General features: G+C 46.0%; 1 protein-coding gene across 1 annotated transcript; it reads left to right on the forward strand.

Moving 5' to 3' along the window:
- The first annotated feature begins 2,366 nt into the window (after window positions 1-2,366).
- Window positions 2,367-17,411, forward strand: LOC310683536 (IgGFc-binding protein-like). The gene is made up of 14 exons (XM_083453468.1): window positions 2,367-2,630; window positions 2,942-3,546; window positions 3,944-4,511; window positions 5,374-5,960; window positions 6,990-7,563; window positions 7,981-8,180; window positions 8,640-8,781; window positions 9,324-9,664; window positions 10,187-10,835; window positions 11,119-11,723; window positions 12,108-12,675; window positions 13,545-14,131; window positions 15,774-16,347; window positions 16,768-17,411. The coding sequence occupies exons 2-14, from the start codon at window positions 3,004-3,006 to the stop codon at window positions 17,157-17,159; spliced, it is 6,330 nt and encodes a 2,109-aa protein (XP_083309594.1). The 5' UTR covers window positions 2,367-2,630; window positions 2,942-3,003; the 3' UTR covers window positions 17,160-17,411.
- Window positions 17,412-25,156: the final 7,745 nt, after the last annotated feature.

The following is a 25,156-nucleotide window of genomic DNA, read 5'->3' on the forward strand; positions in this document are numbered from 1 at the left end:
ACAGACAGGTAGAGCTGAGCACAGTGGTACCTTGGTTGTCGAATGGCTTGACTCCTGAACACATCGTCTCCTGAATGCCACAAACCTGGAAGTAGGCGTTCCAGTCTGCAAACGTTTTTTGGAAGCCGATCATCTGACGCGGCTTCTATAGCTTCCGATTGAGTGCAGGAAGCTCCTGCAGCCAGTCAGAATCCGTGCCTTGGTTTTCGAACGGTGCTAGGAGTCAAACGGACTCCCAGAATGGATGAAGTTTGACAACCAAGGTGCCACTGTATGCTTTAAGGTAGGGAGGGGGGAAGCAAGCACCTGTTGCTTCTTTGGCTGATTGATGGGGCCAGGTTGGTCTTCCCCCTGCCTTGACTTTCTTCCTGGCATGCAGGGGCTACAGCCTCTCAGTAGCCTCAGGACCCTTCTGTTACCAATTTCCAGAAGACAACTCAAAAAACTTGTACCCTATGTGGGGATTCATGCTGCAGAGGGTGGGAGGACATTCAGAAGTGGGTAGCACTGAAATGGCTACACATACAGCTGTGGGACCCCTGCTGCCACTGCCAGGTTCATGGGGGAGGGCAATTCACTTGGGCTTCTAATCTCAGTCAATGCCCCCATTCAGAGTAAGAGGGAAAAGAAATGTCTTCTGTTTAAATCCGGGTTGAGGAATCTGTGTCCCACCAGGTGTCATGGGCTCCAGTTCCCATCATGCCTGATCATTGGCCTTGCCTGTTATGGTTGATGGGACTTGGAGTCCAAAACCATATAGAGGGCCAAAGGTTCCCCATTCCTAGTATAAATAACGCCTAGTCTCACTAAGCAGGAGCAGCACTAGGGGGCAATGTGGTGCAGGTATCAGTCATTGATTGTAGACCTATAGTACGATTTAAGAGATTTGACCCAATTTGCTTGCAATAATTTTTATTCTCCTCATTTATTTTAAAAATAATGCTCATAATTTGAAAGCAATTGAGTTTAGGGATAGTAGATGAAGCGATGTGCAATATGGCATCCAAGTTAAAAAGTTTCCATTGTTGCGATAATATTAATCAGCATGTTTAATTTAATAGTTTCAAGATCTGAAAAAGTGTTTGAAACTAAAAATATGAAGCTATGCTAAATCTTCAAAGTGGTAGCAAACTTTTTATGAATTCTAATTGGTTCAGAGTGCTGGCAAATAACTTCCTCCCTCCTGTCCTTAGCTGAACCAGAACTCACCTGTAGCAGTGTGCTGTGCCGTAGAGGCATGGTGTGCAAGATGATAAATGGGCAACCGCAGTGTGTGCCATCCTCTAATGCTACCTGCTGGGCAATGGGTGACCCGCACTACAACACTTTTGACGGACGCAAGTATGACTTCCAAGGCACTTGCACCTATACAATTGTCAAAACACGTGATGAAAGCTTCGGACTTCCATCTTTCCATATCTTTGCCAAGAATGAAAACCGGGGGAACAAAGCAGTGTCCTATGTGACTGTGGTGACAACTGAGGTTTATGGGTATACCATCACCATGACCAGATCAGAAATTGGTTTTGTACAGGTGAGTATTGATCGATTCAGAGTTGATTCAGAAGGCAAGTTCAATGCCACTTACGAGTTCATGACGGCCATGTGAGCTGTTGGTTACTGCACATGTTCAAGGTGTAGAACAAAAGACTGGTGACATTTTTAGACCCTGCCATCTTGACTTATGAGACATCTTTACATATAAGCCACCAGCAAATTTGTACCTGGCATTGCTAGGGAAGTAGAAGAAACCAAAGGATCAGTGCAGCTTCTAAAGGTTCCTTCCATGATTCAAAATGCCAGCCACTCATATCCAAAGAAAGAGGAAAACCTGCTCATGGATCTGAGGAACAAACATGTCCAATTTGGTTCAAATCCATGCAGTTTTTTAAGGGTCGTGGCATCCAGATGGTGTCCAATCGTATCCAAAAACAGCCAAAACTTGTAGCCCAATAGATGGAGAAGCAGGCTTAGCTTAGTTTTGTTTAGCTTCTGCTGCTACACATGAGCAAATGGTGATTTTACCCTCTTGTCTCTTTCTTCCTCTGTAATACAGGTCAATGGTATCCGGGCACACTTGCCCATTTATCTGAAGGGTGGGAACTTGCAAATTTTGCAGGTTGGCACCTCTGTCATACTTTCCACGGACTTCCAGCTGAAGGTATCTTACGACTGGAGTCAACATCTCCGCGTCACCATCAGCAGTGCTTATCAGGAGGCTGTCGGTGGCCTATGTGGGAATTATAACGAGAATCCCAGCGATGACTTTGAAACCCCTGCAGGCACCACAGCCCCTAACATCCCGGCCTTTGGTGAAAGCTGGGAGGTGCCGACTATTGGCAGCCTTTGCTGGCATGATTGCAATGGGCCATGTAAGCCTTGCAAATCCGATCAGGCCCAGAAGTATGAGTCAGAGGCCTACTGTGGTCTGCTAACCAAGGTTTCCAATGGCCCCTTTGCTTCTTGCCATGCCAAGGTGCCCCCCACAATCTACTTTACAAACTGTGTTTTTGACGTCTGCTCCACTGAAGGCAACAAACAGTCCTTGTGTGATGCCCTGGCAGCCTATGCCGATGCCTGCCAGAGCGAGGGAGCCCAAATTGGTGACTGGAGAAGGGACTCTGGATGCTGTGAGTATGCAAAGCACGGAAAAGAAGGGGATGAACTAACTGAAGGGGGGCTTGTTTCAGATGGGGGTCTTAAAGGTGAGCGGTCTCCTAAATAACAAGCCACCGTTCCCAGGATTCTCTGGGAGAAATCATAATTCTTAAAGTTGTCTAAATGTGATATGAATGCATAGTTGGGATGTGATCCAATATAAATGCACAGTAGTGCACTCAGATTTGTATTAGGAATCCACCTGCTGTGTTAGTCCATGTTGCCAGTAGGTTCAATATAACATCACCACTGTGACCCACCCAACCCCTTCTCTTCCCTACAGATCTGGACTGCCCTCCGAACAGCCAGTACCAAACCTGCGGAACAGCCTGCCCAGCCACCTGCATGGATGACCAAATTCAAGGGCCAAAGCTCTGCCCAGCTGTGTGTGTCGAAGGCTGCCAGTGCCTTGAGGGTTTTGTGCTGAGCCAAGGATCATGCATCCCCAAGAGCAGCTGCGGTTGTCTGTACGAAGGGCGCCCCTATGCCGCCAATGAGGCTTTCTGGGCGGATGACATGTGCCAGAAGCGTTGTGTGTGCAACCCGACCAGGAGGGTGGTGGAGTGTGCAGCTAGTGCTTGCAAACCAACGGAACGGTGCCAAGTGGTCAAAGGCGTGCGGGGATGCTATCCGACTGGGAACAGCACCTGCTCTGCATCCGGGGATCCCCACTACTTGAGCTTTGACAAAAAGAGATTTGATTTCCAAGGGCCCTGTGCCTATGTGCTTGCTGAGGTTTTCAACGGACCCCTGGAACTGGAAGGGTTTAGCGTCTATGTTCAGAATGAATACCGGGGAAATACTGCTGTGACCTGGACCCGGAGTGTTCAAGTCAACGTCTATGATGTTGAGATTATAGTCAGCAGGCAATATTCTGGCAAAGTCTTGGTAAGTCTGGATAACATTGGGATATCATTATGATAGTGAAAAGTCCCCTCTGGTGCCATTTGAAGAGGACTGTTGTGTTGTGGACACTGTCCGCTGGCTGAGAGCCAATGAAAACTAATTCTGACCACCACCTCCTCCCTATTAAGTTGTGGAAGGACCACACTGGGGCATATACCAGTGGGAGTTTGGCTTTCCAACCAGGCAGGAGCACTCAAGGGTGGCGCAAATTGGGGGCTGGGGCTAGGTGTGTGAATGCAGAAAGGTGAAAGGTGTCAGATAGAGACTTGCACGGCCACACTAGACCCCTGGACTGGAGTTTGCCTCACCTCCTGTTGAGATTATGGGGGTGGGAAACAAGAGCCCCAAATATCCTTTTCATCTTCTCCTGTCTTCCTAGATCGAAGGCTTGCTCACCTTCCTGCCCTATAGTGCAGCTGGAGGAAGAATCAAGTTATATAGGAGGGGCCAGGATGCTGTGATTGAGACTGTTTTTGGCCTCGTGGTGACCTTCAACTGGGACAGCAAGGTGTCAGTCACGGTGCCCAACACCTATGCCGACATCCTGCGTGGCCTGTGTGGAAACTTCAACGGGAACCCTGAAGATGATGCCCTTGTGCCTGGGAGCATTCTCATTCCCGATAGGCCAGTATTTGGTGGCAGTGGAATTGAGAACATTGACCCAAAATGCAAGGAGATAGCGGACCCCAAATGCCCAGGGATGGAAGAATTAGCTGCCCAGCAGCGTTCAGCGGGCCAGGAATGTGGGCTTATTGTGGCCAAGGATGGGCCCTTCCGGGAGTGCCATGGCCAGGTTGATGAAGAGGGTGCCTTCCAAGATTGCATCTACGACTATTGTTTCTACAAGGGACGCTATGCCTTCATGTGCGCGGCCATCGCCAGCTATGCCGCAGACTGCCGAGCTGTTGGGGTCACCATATACCCCTGGAGGTCTGCAACCTTCTGCCGTGAGTGCTCCATTGTTTGAAGCAGTTCCTCCTAGGAAGGTCAAGTTCATTTCCAGCAGGGTCTAGGGGCAGATAATGAGAGGAGGGAACAGTGCAGATAAAAGAACAGTTTAGAAACAGGGGAGAACGAATGAGAGAAGAAAGAGGTAACTCTCCAAGCCCACCAGACAGACTTTCATCATCTCCCTTCTATGTTTCCCTTTTAACAAAGAAATCACTCTCAAATTGTCTATATAAACACACACACTCACATGTTTAGTCAAATAAATGTCTTGCCCAGGCTACAGGGCTTTAGACAGATCCAAGCAACCATCCTTTAAAGTTGTAAAAATTCATAGTCCAATTCAAAATACAGTGTGCTCTCTGCTGGAAAAGTGTGACAGGAAGATTCCGCTTTCTATTGTTCCCCCTCCTGCCAGAAAAGGTGAGAGAATATGATATCATACCATCCCCTGTTTGTGACTCTAGCAACCGCGCACCTGTGATGTGGCTTCACATCGATCCTCTCTTAGCTTTTGATGGCAGGATGTGTAGGGAGCAAGGCAGGGAGCTCAACAGTAGATGGAGCCAGAAACAATGAGAAACGGAGACAATAAATTCTAGTGTTCTCCCCATCCTCCTCCTTGCAGCGTTTTATGGGGCAACACAAAGACTTAGGAGAGAAGCTGGCAGCTGTTGCCACCCACTGCACTGGTTGAAAGTAAGAAAGCACTCATGTGGGGCTGGGTAAAGCCAGGCTGAGTTTAGTGGGGCAGGTCCCCAATGTCCCAAATGGACCAGCCTCTATTGCTTTGTAGATGCAAGATTTGAATGAGACCACTAAAGCATAACATTGGCTAATCTCTCTGTTTTGCACTTGCAGCCCTACCCTGTCCGCTCAACAGTCACTATGAACAATGCACCAAGGGCTGTGACCAGACCTGCAGCAGCCTGCATGTCCCGCCTCAATGCCCGGAGAAGTGCGAGGAGGGCTGTGTGTGCAATGAGGGCTTCGTCAGGAGCTCTGACACTTGCGTCCCTATGTCTGAGTGTGGCTGCTTCTACAAGGGACGCTACTATCCAGCCTTGGAAGATTTCTATCCAACTTGCGAGGAACATTGCAGGTGCCAGGCTGGTGGAAACGTGGTGTGTGTTACCACTCCCTGCACCCCCAATGAAGAATGCAAAACGGTGGAAGGGTACCACAAGTGCCACTCAGTTGGAAACGCCACCTGCTCGGTGGTTGGTGACCTCTATCTGACCTTCGATGGCCGAATCATTAACTTCCAGGGTACCTGCACCTACGTCTTAACCAAGCTGCAGAAGCCAACCCAGAGCTTGAAACCCTTAGTTGTTATTGTCGAGAATGAGCCTTGGGGCAATGGGGAGATCACACTTCCCACGATGGTCTATGTTGAGGTCCTTGACAGGCAGCTTGTTTTGCTGAGGAACAAATGGGGAGTAGTGCTGGTGAGTCTCTTCATGCTGCTAAATCGACAAGCTTGGTGGGGTGGGCGTTCATTTCCTACTCACTCTGTAACCAGGATCAGGCCACCCACTAATCATCCTGAGATATTTGCCTAAGGGTTAGAAGATTGTTTTGGAGATGATTTGCTCATCATCCTTCTTTTAGGGCCAGAGTAGAAGCAGTAGTTTTCACACACATAACTACTGTGCGAATAGTTCTAAGATGTCAATTGCAGGCTCGGTAGCATGATCCAAGTTTGCACCCTGATGGGTGAGTATGTGCAGTAGGGAAGCCTTACACATCATCACCGTCACCCCTACACACTGCTAAACTTTCAAATCTGAATCATCCCCTCCCTGTGTTTGCTCCTTGCATTGAAAAAGAGATCCCATTTGAGTGAATGGAAGCTTTCCTTCTCTAGCCCAACAGAAATAGCAGCTGCAGATGACCCATCCTGTTTCGGGACTATGACAAAGCGCAAAAATGTTAAAGACCCTACCATTCTTGCCGAGGTCCATTCCATGTGAGCTTGCAATATATTCTTCAGTCCCCAGCTGTTAATTGTGTGAATGGCATCTTGGCTAGATATAATAATAATAATAATAATAATAATAATAATAATAATAATAATAATAACAACAATAATAATTTATTATTTATACCCCGCCCATCTGGCTGGGCTTCCTCAGCCACTCTGGGCGGCTTCCAAAAGAATATTAAAATACATCAAACATTAAAAGCTTCCCTAAACAGGGCAGCCTTCAGATGTCTTCTAAAAGCCTGGTAGTTGTTGTTCTCTTTGACATCTGGTGGGACGGTGTTGCACAGGGAAGGCGCCACTACCGAGAAGGCCCTCTGCCTGGTTCCCTGTAACTTGGCTTCTCGCAGTGAGGGAACCGCCAGAAGGCCCTCGGTGCTGGACCTCAGTGTCCGGGTAGAACGACGGAGGTGGAGACGCTCCTTCAGATATATTGGTCCTTATTCTGCATAGCACACCCTACTCAGTAGGCTAATCCCCTTTATTTTTCCAGGTGGATGGAGTATTGCAACGCCTCCCTGTGAATCTTTTGTCTGGGCAACTCAGAATCTTTCAGCATGGGATAGGTATCACAATAGACTCCACCTTTGGCTTTGCACTGACCTACGACCTGTATTCCCATGTGAGGGTCACTATTCCCAGCATCTACCAGGACTACGTAGGTGGCTTATGTGGGAACTACAATGGAGACCAGAGTGACGATCTTCAGCTCCCTGATGGCACCGTGGTCACTGATGAGAATGAATTTGGTGCCGCCTGGAAAATTCCAGTTGTTGGCGTACCCTGCACGGATGGGTGTGGTGCACAGGGCTGCTTAGTTTGTGCGGAGGAGAAGAAAGAAGCTTTCAAACAGCCCAGCTCCTGTGGGCTCCTCACTGCATCCGATGGTCCATTCAGTGCATGCCATTCCATAGTGAACCCCGAGCCATATCGGGACAACTGCATCAATGACCTGTGTGTAGGAGGTGGTGACCAACAGATCCTGTGCCAGAGCCTCCAGAGCTACATGAAAGCCTGCCAGGAGGCCAGGGTCACTATTGAGCCTTGGAGAAGCGCAACCTTCTGCCGTAAGTACCAAGAGAACCTTGATTCTGCTTTCCCTTCTTTCCAGTGGTGGTTGGTACCCACTGAGACAGGCAAGGCACGAGGCAAGGAGACTAGGAGTAAGTGGTGCCTGGGGCAATGACGGGCAGAGCCATTGCCGACTTGTTGTAAGTAAAAAGGTGTAAGCAAGCAAGGACCACTTGGGGGCTGACTGAGGTTGTTGGGCTAGCATCTCATCATCTCTAACGCATCAACCTCCATTGCTTCCTTCCACTTCTCCAAGGGGTAAATCTCATTGGTCCTGTGACCTGGTCTTTTTGTTGACTAGCATTGCTCTGGCCAGCATCACATATGCCCATCCAAAGCAGGCAGGTTTAATTCTGCTGCTTCTGCTATATGAGGGACCCACCGATTAACCCTCTGTGTCCCTTTTCTTGTAGCCGTGACTTGCCCTGCCAACAGTTATTATACCACTTGTTCCAACATCTGTGAAACCCAGTGTGCTGGACTGACTGACCACATTCGATGCCCGGAATACTGTGTCGAGGGCTGCCAGTGTGATCCTGGCTTCTTCTTTGATGGCCTCAAATGCATCTCCTTGGATGAGTGTGGCTGCTTTGAGCGTGGCAGATATTTCCCGGTATGTGGAGAGGGAGGCAGTGGTGGTGATGGGGATAGTATTGGATTGCCTATACACAACCCTTTTGATCAGCCATCTCTGGTTAAACTATGGAATTCACTCTCACAAGAGGCAGTGGTGACCATTAACTTGAATGGTTGTGAAAGAGGATTAGAAATATTTCTGGAACAGAAAGCTCTCCATGGCTATTAGTCGTGATGGCTAGCTTCTATCTCTGCTGCTGGAGCAAGAATGTTGTTGTACTCAGCTCTGGCTTGCAAACTTCCTATAGGGCTTCTTGTTGGCTACTGTGAGAACAGAATTCTGGTCTCGATGCCCAGTGGCCAGATCAAGCCTGGCTAGTCTTACGTTTTCAATGGTGGTTTCCTTTACTATGGAAATCTTTTCCCCCCAAGTGGTTCTAGGCTGTGTTCTCTGACCCTTTCCCCCTGTATACCAGTGTTATCTCTTGATCCCTAGCCTAATGAACCTGTGGTGCTCAATGACTGCAAGGAGAAATGCATCTGCACTGCAGCTGGAGGGTTCAGGTGTGAGGCCATCACTTGCCAAGGAGAAGAAACTTGCAAGGTGATCGATGGCGTCATGCAATGCCACAAGAAAGGTGACTTGTGATGATTACTTTTCTCCATGAACAGAGGGATTTTTGGATTCCCTGTATTCTCTTGGATTCCTGCGAAATAGGCAAGGAGTGCTGGGCATTATGAATTCAGCCCTCCACTGGTGGCAATGGGCACTTCCTTTGAAACGTAAAAAGCACTTTCAGAGAGGCAGTATTTGTTAACACTCTAGCAGCACATAGAGACAGAATTGAACATTCCCTCCCCACGGTTCCAAAACTGTGTTGGCCTCCTCAATGCTGCTGTGAAGGGAACAGTGATTCATTGTAATCTTATAGCAAGTTGTGAGAGATGTGACCCCCTCATCTGTTTGCTTGCAGAATTTTTAAATTATTATTCTCTTCTTTCATTTTTAAAGTAGGGTTTCCAAATTTGAATTCCTGGATTTAGGAATATTAGATGCAATAGTGTATCAGAAGTTAGAAACCTGATATTCTTTCAATAATATTAATAATGATGATGTAGGAAGCTTTCCTTCAACTCCAATAGGTTGACAGGCAACTAACTTTCTCCCTCCTGTCCTTAGTTGTACCACCACCCAGCTGTACCATTGTAAAGTGCCGAAGAGGCATGGTGTGCAAGATGATAAATGGTCAACCGCACTGTGTGCCATCCTCTAATGATACCTGCTGGGCAATGGGTGACCCGCACTACAACACTTTTGACGGACGCAAGTATGACTTCCAAGGCACTTGCACCTATACTATTGTCAAAACACGTGCTGAAAGCTTCAGACTTCCATCTTTCCATATCTTTGCCAAGAATGAAAACCGGGGGAACAAAGCAGTGTCCTATGTGTCCGTGGTGACAACTGAGGTTTATGGGTATACCATCACCATGACCAGATCAGAAATTGGTTTTGTACAGGTGAGTATTGATCGATTCAGAGTTGATTCAGAAGGCAGGTTCAATGCCACTTACGAGTCCATGACGGCCATGTGAGCTGATGGTTACTGCACATGTTCAAGTTGTAAAACAAAAGACTGGTGACATTTTTAGACCCTGCCATCTTGACCTATGAGACATCTTTACATATAAGCCACCAGCAAATTTGTACCTGGCATTGTCAGGGAAGCAGAAGAAACCAAAGGATCAGTGCAGCTTCTAAAGGTTCCTTCCATGATTCAAAATGCCAGCCACTCATATCCAAAGAAAGAGGAAAACCTGCTCATGGATCTGAGGAACAAACATGTCCAATATGGTTCAAATCCATGCAGTTTTTTAAGGTTCATGGCATCCAGATGGTGTCCAATCGTATCCAAAAACAGCCAAAACTTGTAGCCCAATAGATGGAGAAGCAGGCTTAGTTTAGTTTAGCTTAGCTTCTGCTGCTACGCATGAGCAAAAGGTGATTTTACCCTCTTGTGTCTTTCTTCCTCTGTAATACAGATCAATGGTATCCGGGCACACTTGCCCATTTATCTGAAGGGTGGGAACTTGCAAATTTTGCAGGTTGGCACCTCTGTCATACTTTCCACGGACTTCCAGCTGAAGGTATCTTACGACTGGAGTCACCATCTCCGCGTCACCATCAGCAGTGCTTATCAGGAGGCTGTCGGTGGCCTATGTGGGAATTATAACGAGAATCCCAGCGATGACTTTGAAACCCCTGCAGGCACCACAGCCCCTAACATCCCGGCCTTTGGTGAAAGCTGGGAGGTGCCGACTATTGGCAGCCTTTGCTGGCATGATTGCAATGGGCCATGTAAGACTTGTGAATCCGATCAGGCCCAGAGGTATGAGTCAGAGGCCTACTGTGGTCTGCTAACCAAGGTTTCCAATGGCCCCTTTGCTTCTTGCCATGCCAAGGTGCCCCCCACAATCTACTTTACAAACTGTGTGTTTGACGTCTGCTCCACCGAAGGCAACAAACAGTCCTTGTGTGATGCCCTGGCAGCCTATGCCAATGCCTGCCAGAGCAAGGGAGCCCAAATTGGTGACTGGAGAAGGGACTCTGGATGCTGTGAGTATGCAAAGCACGGGAAAGAAGGGGATGAACTAACTGAAGGGGGCCTTGTTTCAGATGGGGGTCTTAAAGGTGAGCGGTCTCCGAAATAACAAGCCACCATTCCTAGGATTCTCTGGGGGAAATCATAATTCTTAAAGTGGTCTAAAAGTGATATGAATGCATAGTTGGGATGTGATCCAATATAAATGCACAGTAGTGCACTCAGTGTAGGAACTGGGTGGCAGGGCAGAAGACCAGGCTCTCAGTCTCAAGATTTGTATTAGGAATCCACCTGCTGTGTTAGTCCATGTTGCCAGTAGGGTCAGTATAACATCACCACTGTGACCCACCCAACCCCTTCTCTTCCCTACAGATCTGGACTGCCCTCCAAACAGCCAGTACCAAATCTGCGGAACAGCCTGCCCAGCCACCTGCACGGATGACCAAATTCAAGGGCCAAAGCTCTGCCCAGCTGTGTGTGTCGAAGGCTGCCAGTGCCTTGAGGGTTTTGTGCTGAGCCAAGGATCATGCATCCCCAAGAGCAGCTGTGGTTGTCTGTACGAAGGGCGCCCCTATGCCCCCAATGAGGCTTTCTGGGCGGATGACATGTGCCAGAAGCGTTGTGTGTGCAACCCGACCAGGAGGGTGGTGGAGTGTGCAGCTAGTGCTTGCAAACCAACGGAACGGTGCCAAGTGGTCAAAGGCGTGCGGGGATGCTATCCGACTGGGAACAGCACCTGCTCTGCATCCGGGGATCCCCACTACTTGAGCTTTGACAAAAAGAGATTTGATTTCCAAGGGCCCTGTGCCTATGTGCTTGCTGAGGTTTTCAACGGACCCTTGGAACTGGAAGGGTTCAGCGTCTATGTTCAGAATGAATACCGGAGAAATCCTGCTGTGACCTGGACCCGGAGTGTTCAAGTCAACGTGTATGATGTTGAGATTATAGTCAGCAGGCAATATTCTGGCAAAGTCTTGGTAAGTCTGGCTAACATTGGGATATCATTATGATAGTGATTAGTCCCCTCAGGTGCCATTTGCAGAGGACTGTTGTGTTGTGGCCACTGTCCACTGGACATTTGCAGAGGACTGTTGTGTTGTGGCCACTGTCCACTGGCTGAGAGCCAATGAAAACTAATTCTGACCACCTCCTCCTCCCTATTAAGTTGTGGGGGTGCAAATCGGGGGCAGGGTGTGTGAATGCAGAAAGGTGAAAGGTGTCAGATAGAGACTTGCAAGGCCACACTAGACCCCTGGACTGGAGTTGGCCACAGCTCCTGTTGAGATTATGGGGGTGGGAAACAAGAGCCCCAAATATCCTTTTCATTTTTTCAACAGCAGCATCTTCTCCTGTCTTCCTAGGTCGAAGGCTTGCTCACCTTCCTTCCCTATAGTGCAGCTGGAGGAAGAATCAAGTTATATAGGAGGGGCCAGGATGCTGTGATTGAGACTGTTTTTGGCCTCGTGGTGACCTTCAACTGGAACAGCAAGGTGTCAGTCACGGTGCCCAACACCTATGCCGACATCCTGCGTGGCCTGTGTGGAAACTTCAATGGGAACCCTGAAGATGATGCCCTTGTGCCTGGGAGCATTCTCATTCCCGAGAGGCCAGTATTTGGCGGCAGTGGAATTGAGAACATTGACCCAAAATGCAAGGAGATAGCGGACCCCAAATGCCCAGGGATGGAAGAATTAGCTGCCCAGCAGCGTGCAGCAGGCCAGGAATGTGGGCTTATTGTGGCCAAGGATGGGCCCTTCCGGGAGTGCCATGGCCAGGTTGACGAAGAGGGCGCCTTCCAAGATTGCATCTATGACTATTGTTTCTACAAGGGACGCTATGCCTTCATGTGCGCGGCCATCGCCAGCTATGCCGCAGACTGCCGAGCTGTTGGGGTCACCATATACCCCTGGAGGTCTGCAACCTTCTGCCGTGAGTGCTCCATTGTTTGAAGCAGTTCCTGCTAGTAAGGTCAAGTTCATTTCCAGCAGGGTCTAGGGGCAGATAATGAGAGGAGGGAACAGTGCAGATAAAAGAACAGTTTAGAAACAGGGGAGAAGGAATGAGAGAAGAAAGAGGTAACTCTCCAAGCCCACCAGACAGTCTTTCATCATCTCCCTTCTATGTTTCCCTTTTAACAAAGAAATCACTCTCAAATTGTCTATATAAACGCACACACTGACATGTTTAGTCAAATATATGCCTTGCCCAGGCTACAGGGCTTTAGACAGATCCAGGCAACCATCCTTTAAAGTTGTAAAAGTTCATAGTCCAATTCAAAATACAGTGTGCTCTCTGCTGGAAAAGTGTGACAGGAAGAAGAAGATTCCACTTTCGATTGTTCCCCCTCCTGCCAGAAAAGGTGAGAGAATATGATATCATACCATCCTCTGTTTGTGACTCTAGCAACCATGCACCTGTGATGTGGCTTCACATTGATCCTCTCTTAGCAGTGATGGCAGGATTCGTAGTGAGCAAGGCAGGGAGCTCAACAGTAGTTGGAGCCAGAAACAATGAGAAACGGAGACAACAAATTCTAGTTTTCTCCCCATCCTCCTCCTTGCAGGGTTTTACGGGGCAACACAAAGACTTAGGGGAAGGAAGCTGGCAGCTATTGCCACCCACTGCACTGGTTGAAAGTAAGAAAGCACTCAGGTGGGGCTGGGTAAAGCCAGGCCGAGTTTAGTGGGGCAGGTCCATATTGCCCCAAATGGACCAGCCTCTACTGCTTTGTAGATGCAAGATTTGAACGAGACCACTAAAGCATAACATTGGCTAATCTCTCTGTTTTGCACTTGCAGCCCTACCCTGTCTGCTCAACAGTCACTATGAACATTGCGCCAAGGCCTGTGACCAGACCTGCAGCAGCCTGCATGTCCCGCCTCAATGCCCGGAGAAGTGCGAGGAGGGCTGTGTGTGCAATGAGGGCTTCGTCAGGAGCTCTGACACTTGCGTCCCTATGTCTGAGTGTGGCTGCTTCTACAAGGGACGCTACTATCCAGCCTTGGAAGATTTCTATCCAACTTGCGAAGAACGTTGCAGGTGCCAGGCTGGTGGAAACGTGGTGTGTGTTACCACTCCCTGCACCCCCGATGAAGAATGCAAAACGGTGGAAGGGTACCGCAAATGCCACGCAGTTGGAAACGCCACCTGCTCGGTGGTTGGTGACCTCTATCTGACCTTCGATGGCCGAATCATTAACTTCCAGGGCACCTGCACCTACGTTTTAACCAAGCTGCAGAAGCCAACCCAGAGCTTGAAACCCTTAGTTGTTATTGTCAAGAATGAGCCTTGGGGCAATGGGGAGATCACACTTCCCACGATGGTCCATGTGGAGGTCCTTGACAGACAGCTTGTTTTGCTGAGGAACAACTGGGGAGTAGTGCTGGTGAGTCTCTTCATGCTGCTAAATCGACACGCTTGGTGGGGTGGGCGTTCATCTCCTACTCACTCTGTAACCAGGATCAGGCCACCCACTAATCATCCTGCAATATTTGCCTATGGGTTAGAAGATTGTTTTGGAGATGATTTGCTCATCATCCTTCTTTTAGGGCCAGAGTAGAAGCAGTAGTTTTCACACACATAACTACTGTGTGAATGGTTCTAAGATGTCAATTGCAGGCTCGGTAGCATGATCCAAGTTTGCACCCTGATGGGTATGTGCAGTAGGGAAGCCTTACACATCATCACCATCACCCCCACACACTGCTAAACTTTCAAATCTGAATCATCCCCTCCCTGTGTTTGCTCCTTGCATTGGAAAAGAGATCCCATTTGAGTGAATGGAAGCTTTCCTTCTCTAGCCCAACAGAAATAGCAGCTGCAGATGACCCATCCTGTTTCTATGACAAAGCGCAAAAATGTTAAAGACCCTATCTCTCTTGCCGAGGTCCATTCCATGTGAGCTTTCAATATATTTTTCAGTCCCCAGCTGTTAATTGTGTGAATGGCATCTTGGCTAGATAATAATAATAATAATAATAATAATAATAATAATAATAATAATAATTTATTATTTATACCCCGCCCATCTGGCTAGGCTTCCCCAGCCACTCTGGGCGGCTTCCAAAAGAATATTAATATACATCAAACATTAAAAGCTTCCCTAAACAGGGCTGCCTTCAGATGTCTTCTAAAAGCCTGGTAGTTGTTTTTTTTAAAAAAATAATATTTATTGAGATTTTCCAACAACATAAAACAAAACATATCCACAAAAAAAGAAAAAAAAAGGAGAAAAGAAAAACAAAAAATAAAAAACCCTCTTCCCCATCCCCCAACACAAAAATCCCAAAAAAACAAAACACAAAAATACCCCACACAACACAAAGTCTCACATTCCCTTTTTTCCTTTAACTTGTTTCCATGGCTTCCTCCCACCTCCCTCTTTATATTCCTGATTTTAATCTAATCGGCAAATTCCCTCCAACTTTTGATACTTTTTCCCTTAGTTACCTTTACCTCTTTTTTTAAAAAAAACCAATAATAATAGAAAAAGAGAATTTATCTTAAAACTTCTAATCTTAAATTCTATAATTATATACCCTTATATCTTAATTTTTCATTTTCCTTATCTTACTCCTGGAACCAGTTAACTTCCTTCCGTCATCCCCTCAAAATACTTATTAAAACCATATTTTGTCAAATTTTACTTAATGATCTCCAATTTTTTCCCCCATCTCATACCCCGGTATCGGGTGCTGCCAATCCTTTTTACAAATTTTTAGAGTCTTTCCAATCCATCAATTCAGTCCATCAGCCAGGTTAAAAAGGCTAAAAAGCCTGGTAGTTGTTGTTCTCTTTGACATCTGGTGGGAGGGTGTTCCACAGGGAAGGCGCCACTACCGAGAAGGCCCTCTGCCTGGTTCCCTGTAACTGGGCTTCTCGCAGTGAGGGAACCGCCAGAAGGCCCTCGGTGCTGGACCTCAGTGTCCGGGTAGAACGATGGGGGTGGAGACGCTCCTTCAGATATATTGGCCCTTATTCTGCATAGCACACCCTACTCAGTAGGCCAATCCCCTTTATTTTTCCAGGTGGATGGAGTATTGCAACGCCTCCCTGTGAATCTTTTGTCTGGGCAACTTAGAATCTTTCAGCATGGGATCAGTATCACAATAGACTCCACCTTTGGCTTTGCACTGACCTACGACCTGTATTCCCACGTGAGGGTCACTATTCCCAGCATCTACCAGGACTACGTAGGCGGCTTGTGTGGGAACTACAATGGAGACCAGAGTGACGATCTTCAGCTCCCTGATGGCACCGTGGTCAGTGATGTGAATGAATTTGGTGCCGCCTGGAAAATTCCAGTCCTGGGCGTATCCTGCACGGATGGGTGTGGTGCAGACGGCTGTTTAGTTTGTGCGGAGGAGAAGAAAGAAGCTTTCAAACAGCCCAGCTCCTGTGGGCTCCTCACTGCATCCAATGGTCCATTCAGTGCATGCCATGCCATAGTGAACCCCGAGCCATATCTGGACAACTGCATCAATGACCTGTGTGTAGGAGGTGGTGACCAACAGATCCTGTGCCAGAGCCTCCAGAGCTACATGAAAGCCTGCCAGGAGGCCAGGGTCACTATTGAGCCCTGGAGAAGCGCAACCTTCTGCCGTGAGTACCAAGAGAACCTTGATTCTGCTTTCCCTTCTTTCCAGTGGTGGTTGGTACCCACTGAGACAGGCAAGGCACAAGGCAAGGAGACTAGGAGTAAGTGGTGCCTGAGGCAATGACGGGCAGAACCATTGCCGACTTGTTGTAAGTAAAAAGGTGTTGTAAGCAAGCAAGGACCACTTGGGGGCCGACTGAGGTTGTTGGGCTAGCATCTCAGAATCTCTAATGGATCAACCTCCATTGCTTCCTTCCACTTGTCCAAGGGGTAAATCTCATTGGTCCTGTGACCTGGTCTTTTTGTTGACTAGCATTGCTCTGGCCAGCATCACATATGCCCATCCAAAGCAGGCAGGTTTAGTTCTGCTGCTTCTGCTATATGCGGGACCCACCGATTAACCCTCTGTGTCCCTTTTCTTGTAGCCGTGACTTGCCCTGTCAACAGTTATTATACCACTTGTTCCAACATCTGTGAAACCAACTGTGCTGGACTGACTGACCACATTCGATGCCCGGAATACTGTGTCGAGGGCTGCCAGTGTGATCCTGGCTTCTTCTTTGATGGCCTCAAATGCATCTCCTTGGATGAGTGTGGCTGCTTTGAGCGTGGCAGATATTTCCCGGTATGTGGAGAGGGAGGCAGTGGTGGTGATGGGGATAGTATTGGATTGCCTATACACAACCCTTTTTGTCAGCCATCTCTGGTTAAACTATGGAATTCACTCCCACAAGAGGCAGTGGTGGCCACTAACTTGAATGGTTGTGAAAGAGGATTAGAAATATTTCTGGAACAGAAAGCTATCCATGGCTATTAGTCATGATGGCTAGCTTCTATCTCTGCTGCTGGAGCAAGAATGTTGTTGTACTCAGATTCGGCTTGCAGACTTCCTATAGGGCTTTTTGTTGGCCACCATGGGAACAGAATTCTGGTCTCGATGCCCAGTGGCCAGATCAAGTCCAGCTCATCTTAAGTTTTCAGTGATGGTTTCCTTTACTATGAAAATCTTTCTTTTCCAAGTGGTCCTAGGCTGTGTTCTCTGACCCTTCCCCCCTGTATACCAGTGTTATCTCTTGATCCCTAGCCTAATGAACCTGTGGTGCTCAATGACTGCAAGGAGAAATGCATCTGCACTGCAGTTGGAGGGTTCAGGTGTGAGGCCATCACTTGCCAAGGAGAAGAAACTTGCGAGGTGATCGATGGCATCATGCGATGCAACAGGATAGGTAACTTTTGATGATTGCTTGTTCTTGTGAACAGAGGGGTAAACACTGTTGGATTCTCTTTATTTTCTTGGGTTCCTTATTGACAGGGCATTATAGATTCAGCCCTCCATTGGTGCCAATGGGAACTTCCTTTGAAATTTTAAAAAAGCACTTTTCAAGGTCGTTCAGTCCCCAGCAACTCCAGGTCAACCGCAAAATGTCCCTTGCCTGAAATCTTGGAATGCCACTGCCCGTGAGCATAGACAACATATTGCTAGATGGACCAATGGCTCTGACTATTGCAGTTTCCAATGTTTCTAAGTAGGGAGTCACAGTTCACAGTGCCACAATAAAGGTTATTTACAAAATAAAAAAGGCTTCAAGGGGAGCAACAAAGATTATAAAAGGTCTTATCTAGAAAGTCTAAAAGAACTGGTTATGTTGAATCTAGTAAAGAGAAGACTAAGGAGGAAGCAGATCTCTTAAACTACTAGTTCCAAATCTTCCACATAGAAGAGGGCAATGTCCTGGTTTCATCCTGCCCCAGAAGGCTTAGGCTTTTGAAATTCCATACCCTTCAGGTTGTATATTTTCAAACCTATCTTCCCAACAGAGTCCCGCTGCTCCCTGATCCACCTTTGATGGCCTTTCTGGGAAAGTCCCTGCTCCTGGCACCTTTCAACTGACTTCCCTTTGTGACTTCAACTCTGATTATTGGTTCCGTGTGATTGTGGAAGTTTCGTCATGTCCACCCAATGGAGTAGTCACTGCCAACTTGCTCTATTTCTTCTACAAGGGTCTATTTATTACTGTGAATAGACAGAAGGAGGCCTGGGTAAGTAGAAAGCTGAACAAGAAAGGGAGAAGTTTTACTTACGTATTAAAATATTTATTTATACAATATTTATTTTATTATCCCCCACTTTGCCATGACTTTGGGTCAGTCACTGTATTATAAACATCATCACCACAACCACTTTAGTTGTATGCCGCTCCCCCCCCCTCTCTCTCACACACAAAATTATGCTCAAACTGGCTTATGAGAACACAACATCATAAAATCAACAATTGCGATAATAATTTCATATTAACAGCCATAATAAAGAAGCAACATAAGGTAAATGTAATGGCAAATAAAACCCCTCACCAACATTTTCGTAGTATCAATGTTGCAACATTACTCCTCCTAGCAGTAGCAAAAATGACAAGGATGTCTGAACAGTTTCACCTTGGTCCTGGATGTTTTAGCCTAGGCTTGCCATACGTCTGGAAAATTCTGGTCATGGCAGCAAATCGGACACCTAAAATGGTGTCCAGGGGGGATTTTTTGAATTTTAAGAGATGCCAGGAATTTCCTGGACATATGGCAACCTGGGTTTTGTTTTGTTTTCTGTCCCCCCCCCGATCTCTTGAATTGAAATGCTCCACATCTGTCAGGAAAGGAATTCTGAGCAGGGAGGGTTTTGTTTGTATGCGTGCATTAAGCATTCTCTCTCTCACACACACACACTCTTAGCATGATACTCTTAATCTCAGGGTTGTGGGTTTGAGTCCCATGTGTTGGGTGAAAGATTCCTGCATTGCAGGGGGTTGGACGAGATGATCCTAAGGGTCCCTTCCAACTCTGCAAATCTAAATCTAAAATCTCTCTCTTTGTGAAGGAGTCCATAACAGCCCAGCTTTGAAGAACTGAAATATGCCACCCAGGGCCTAGCCAGAAAGCGGAAGCTTCCTTAAAAAAAAGAACCAATAAAAAAACAAAGTTCAACAACTATGGTGGCTTCCGAAAAAAGAAATTTTACTTTTTGAAATATGGCAAGCCTATTTTAGCCACTACTACTATGTCAGCTACAATTATCCAAGGATAAAATTAGTCTGATCAAATGCCTAGGCCTCAGCTTCCCCAAAGAATCACTGCCCCTTTGGTATCACCATTCAGGCACCAGTTCATCTCATGATGTTAGTCAAATTTACTCTTCTGCAGTAGCTTCTTACAAGGCTTCCAAAAATACAGGGTGGGGTAGCTAACCTACTGCACAGGGTTTATGAAGATAAAATGAGGGGCCTGGGGTGGAGAATCATGTACAACACCATACGGTTCTTGGAGAAAAGGTACGATATAAATGTAATCAAACATGGGGCCCTTAACAGAGCTGTTCTAGGTGCCCTTGAAAAATGAAAGATGCTGTCCCAGGGCCCTCCTTGTCTGGGTTTCCATCTGGGCATTCCCTTGATCTGAAATGGAATTTCCATCACAATGTGGGTAAGAAACAAAAACAAAACATGGCTGCCACCACAAAAATCATGGTATTCATGGGGACCAGCGGCATTCGCCTAACCATTCCATGTGGTGGTGCAGGGTCTAGCCCCCAAGACTGCTCTCAGTCATCAACAAATCAGTATACTCTGCAGGAATGAGGAACTTATGACCCTTCAGATGTTAATGGACTCCAGCTCCCATCATCTCAAAACCATGGCCAATGATAAAAGATGATGGGAGTTGTAGTCCCACAACCTCTGGCTGGCCACATGTACCCCAACCCCAATCTTCCAGATTAAACCAGTTAAACCTTATAGCTCTAATTTGCTGCCAAGCACTTGGAAGAGAACCCTGTTTCACTGTATGCTTCTCTTTTCTCTGTCCTGTTTAACTGTTTTGTGTGTTTCAGGTGAATGGGCTGCCAGTTCAGATCCCATCCAAAATCACAGAGTCAATAATACTTAATCTGTCTGGTGAAGTCATCACCCTGAGTTCACCTCAAGTTGAAGTAAAACTGGACCTAGCTGGAGGGGTGCAGGTGACTGCTAGTCCAGATTTGAACGGCCAAGTATGTGGGGCATGTGGAAACTTCAACAATGATCAGACGGATGACCTAATTGGCCCAAATGAAGTGAAAGTAATTGATGTTCCTGGGTTGTTGACATCTTGGACAGCCAGAGATTTCACCTCCTGGTAAGTTAGCTTTTAATTGCTTCTCCTTGTGGATGACTGAATGGAGGCCATCAAAAAGAGCTCCACTGACAATTGCAAAAGCATGTTGGTGAAATGGTGCCCCATAAGAGGTTCCAAATCTCTCTATCTCTCTCCTCCCCTCCCCACATTTCACCACCAAGTTGATCCAATTCAAAAGTTTGGCTGCAACACAACAATCCAGACTTTTTGCTGCCACCACCAAGAACTTGGCAGCTTTCTACTTGGCTCCACTGGTGGGGAAGGCAGTAGCAGGCCCTCTAGTGGAGTAAAGAATGTGTTGGATTCTATCTAAACCACAAAACCACAAAACTAACAAAATTAGAGTGATGAAAAAATGGAATCTGGTCTGACAGACTATTTTATTAAAACTGGATGAGATCCAGCCAATTGGATCTTCAGAAATGCCCTGGAATTCTACAGTCCCTTGCAAGTGATGGGATTCAAATATATATGTGGAGTTCCCAACTGGAATGGTTTACCCATTCATTTCAGTGGAAGCAACTCTTCTCTGTTCTCATGGGTATGGGTAGGTAGTATTGCCCGTTCTATTGACATGAATGGGAAAACCTGTATGAAATGAAGGTGAGGCAAGCCATATGGGCTTCTTTCATAAATGTTCTGTGCTTTTCTGTCAGCAAACTTAGATACACACCCACCCACCGACCCACATTCACCCCTAACAATCCCCACAAGGCAATTAACAAGAAGAAAATGATATACAATAACAAAGTTAAAATACAACATTCATTACTAAGAACAGCAGAGATAATTAAATTGGTTGACTTTGAAGGGTGTCCAAAAATTCTCCTTAAATAACCATAAAATGACTTAGAAAAGGGAAAATAAACCACTGTGAAGAACCACTGTGATATGACTTCTTAATTAGTATCTTATCAAATTGTGCCATGGTTAGATTTCTCGAGCACTTGAATCAACTCCTTTTGTTTGTGTGTCGCCCAATATGCATCTTGCATATTATTTTACTGTGCAACATGTTCCAATTATTCATCAATGCGCAAAACAAGGTTTCAGGCAACAAGGCTTGTGGTGGGCCTGGGCCAAGTTCCTCTAGCCGACGTCTCTGACAGGAGCTGTTGGGCCTAGCCACCCTTTTGATTTGGAGAAGGGAAGTAGCTCAGTGGTAGAGTATTTACTTTGCATGCAGAAGGTTTCATGTTCAATTCCTGGTGCCTTCAGGCAGGACTGGGGAAAACTCCTATCTGAACCCCTGCTGTCACTCATGGTACATACAATTGAGCTAGATGGACCAATGGTCTGAATCGGAATAAAGCAGCTTCCTATGTTCTCATGATGCCGCAGAGAAACACTATAATAATGTGCGTTCTGGAAATTAAAAAGTAGGTAGATCCAGGCACATGGAAATGCTCAGAATCCCTGGCCAGAAATAAATAAAGAAAGAAAGAACACCAAGGGGACACAGGGCTTCCCCTGCTGCCTTGAATGAGAGCAAACTCAGCAATTATTACATTAGGAGCTTCACTGAATTTACTAAAGTAGAGGCTTGTTTGGTCTAGCAATGCCACCAGGTGGGACTTGAGGGTAGAAGTCTATAGCTCCACTCAGTATGGTGGACTGGAGGGATCCCAAACAGAAAAGGTGACATTTTGAAGGACCTAAAAAAGAGATGTTCCATAAGATCATTGAATCTTTATTTTGCCTAACTGCACCACTGGTTCAGACCATTTTATGTTCTAACTGCTACTTTCTTTCACTTTCTCTTTCCCCTTCTCAGTGTGCAATCATAGAATCATAGAGTTGGAAGAGACCACAAGGGCCATTGAGTCCAACCCCCTGCCAAGCAGGAAAGTGAGAGAAGATTCACTTGGTAAACTGAAAGTTCCAGACTGAAGCTACTAAATTGTACTAAGGGGAAACTGGTGTTTGGGTGAATGGTGAATTGATGAATTTAATCCTATAATTTGGGTAATCCTTGGCAAAATCTCATTAGAATGACTTTGTTCAGTAAATCTATTTCTTCAGATCTTTTAATTAAAGGTATGTGAGAGTGAACAGATTATGCCTAATAAAGACATCTGGCTTAATTTTGTCTTAATCTCTCTTGAGTCTAAATATGTAACAATGACTTGGATGGGTACATGGGGGGGGGGGTTCCCTCAGCACTGTTCCTGGGAAAGTTTTGAAAGAAGGCTAGGTATAGCTTTCTTTATTTTTATCCCCTCACTGAAAGTTAAATAATACTCCTCAGGTCGCTATTTTTTTTTATTATTTTTTTTTGCTGCTGCTGCTGTTTTAATTTATTTGGTTTTCAACTTAAAATTTTACAGAGATACATCAAACATAAATCATAAAAACCAGATTCCAAAGAATCTCCTGGACTTCCCTTTGTGGGTCCTATTATTAACCATTTCCTCCCACATCTTTTATGATAATCCAAACCCTTTACCCCTTCCATTATATCCAAAATTCACCATTAAACTACAAGTGATATTCCATTCATACAAACGATTTTAACTATTTACAATGGCCTTTAAGATAAGTTATAAATTTATAACTTATCCTCAGGTCACTATTAATTAATTAATGTATTACCCACTGTTTGCCAGCAGGCCCCAGGGTGGACTACAACAATTTAAAATTCAGAATTAAAACCAGTTAAAACAGATTACCATCACAGAAATACAGTGAGTCCTGAAAGCACACATCTCTTGTGTCAAAGGCTAGATTAAAGAGGTGCTTCAATTTATGTTTTTATTTAAACATTGCATTATCAGGGGGCCTTACGATAAACACAGTCAACTGTACAATAAAATAAAACGGCAAACATGTGAATAGATTGAAGCAGCTGGACCCCGAAACCAACACAAAGAGTTTTAAGGCACAGGCAAGAATAAATTAAAAGCGTTTGGAAAATGGAACCAGGCCAGCCTGTCTGAGGAGAATGTTTCAGTCAGGACATTGCTGTTGAACAGGCCCTTCAATACACCACCCATGACACTCTCCTCAGGTTGACTAGCAGTTAAACTAACTGGGGAACAAGATGAATTTTCCAGAACAGGGCAGTAGATTGTGCCGTGAATAATTCAGTTCACGCACTGCACGTATTAGCTGAAATGCACCTGCAATGGTTGAAGGTAGTTTGCTTTCTGATACAAAGGACAAGATGGCACCCCCCCACACCCCACTTACCCATTTCATGTTCCAGACTGGCAGTTGAATCTTAACCTCAGCGTTGGTGGCAGGATAATATTCCTCACTGCCCCTGAGGCAGCAGGCCAGATTATGAGATACCATGTGGACACTGAGGGGAATTATTGGGGATTCAGGAAAGGTGGCTGTTACTGCTGCCCTCCCTGGTTAACTTCCGCCTAATTGTAGGGCCACCCCACTCTGAGGTAAAATTTCTGAGGTAAATGAAAACAACAAAAAGCTATGTAAAGGAAGAACCTCAAATATTACTTCGTGCTTGTGATGATATATCACACCCTTAGAACCTCTTGCATATGTCACCTAGCGGTGTTAGTTGTATGGAATCTGCTTATTCAAAACATGTGTCACATTTGCCTCTGAGAAGTTGGAGAGCAATAACCTCCATTTTGTGTATCAGATGCAAGCTGTCTGTCATGAAACAATCCCTAGGCTCTGCTGCCTGGAGCTCTGAGGAAGCTTTGTCTTTTTACTCTGACTGAACTCACCGCCATTAGCAATATTCCTTTCTTATCTTGTCCCCAGTTTCCCCCCTGCCACAGCTGACAATAAAAATGTGATACTGTGACCAGAGGGCCTCCATCTTTCCCTGTACTTGAGACCACCTAGTTTCGTTTGCTGTGGAGCCACATGAACGGGCGTGTTGTGGGCACAGAAGAGATAATGTCCCGCTCATTTCAGTTTGTATGAACATGTTGTTTGGAAGAGTGTAATGCAGCACAAAACCCAAAGTAACATAAAACCCTAAGAAAATTTATTTTTATTTAACAAAGTTTTTATACACTGCTTGATTGTAGTAGAACCTCTAAGCAATTTACAAGAAATATTGAAATTATCAATAAAACCATTTGAAAACAACGAAAACAGTTAAAGATAATTAAAATATATAGTAAAAAAGATTAAAACATGTCAAGATATTTTTGTCTGGATAGGCTTGTGAAGGGGCCTGCCTGTTTTCAATAGGCAGAGAATAAGTGTAGTCCTTGCCACACTAAAAGGTCAATTTCAGATAAGTGTGGGACGAGTAATATGCAGCATCTGTAACAGTGCAAGTTCCAGTGGTCAAATGGGCATATATGGGGTAAGGTGATCTTGCAAATAAACTAGTCTCAAGCCATTAAGGGTTTTACATACCACTAGTAACCTTGAACTTGGCCCAGTAACAAATTGGCAACCACTAAAGATCTCTGAGCAGAGGTTTTATATGCTGACAGGGTCTCACTCAGGATCGAGAGTGGTCACTTCGTGATGGGAGTTGTACTACAAAACATTTAGAGGGCACCAGGTTGACAAAGGCTGGTCTGTAGAGCCTACAGGTCTGAGCTACATCTAGGTGACATGGGCAAATTGTGGAAGGGCAGCGCTGGCACAAAGCCTGAGGCTTTAAGTGTTGATCAAGATTGGAGGAAGGAGAAAAAATGAAAGAGTTGGAGGCAGTATTAGCAACCA

The sequence above is a fragment of the Podarcis tiliguerta genome, assembly GCF_965153285.1.
Source record: "Podarcis tiliguerta genome assembly, chromosome: 8".
In the NCBI taxonomy this organism is placed as follows: domain Eukaryota; kingdom Metazoa; phylum Chordata; class Lepidosauria; order Squamata; family Lacertidae; genus Podarcis; species Podarcis tiliguerta.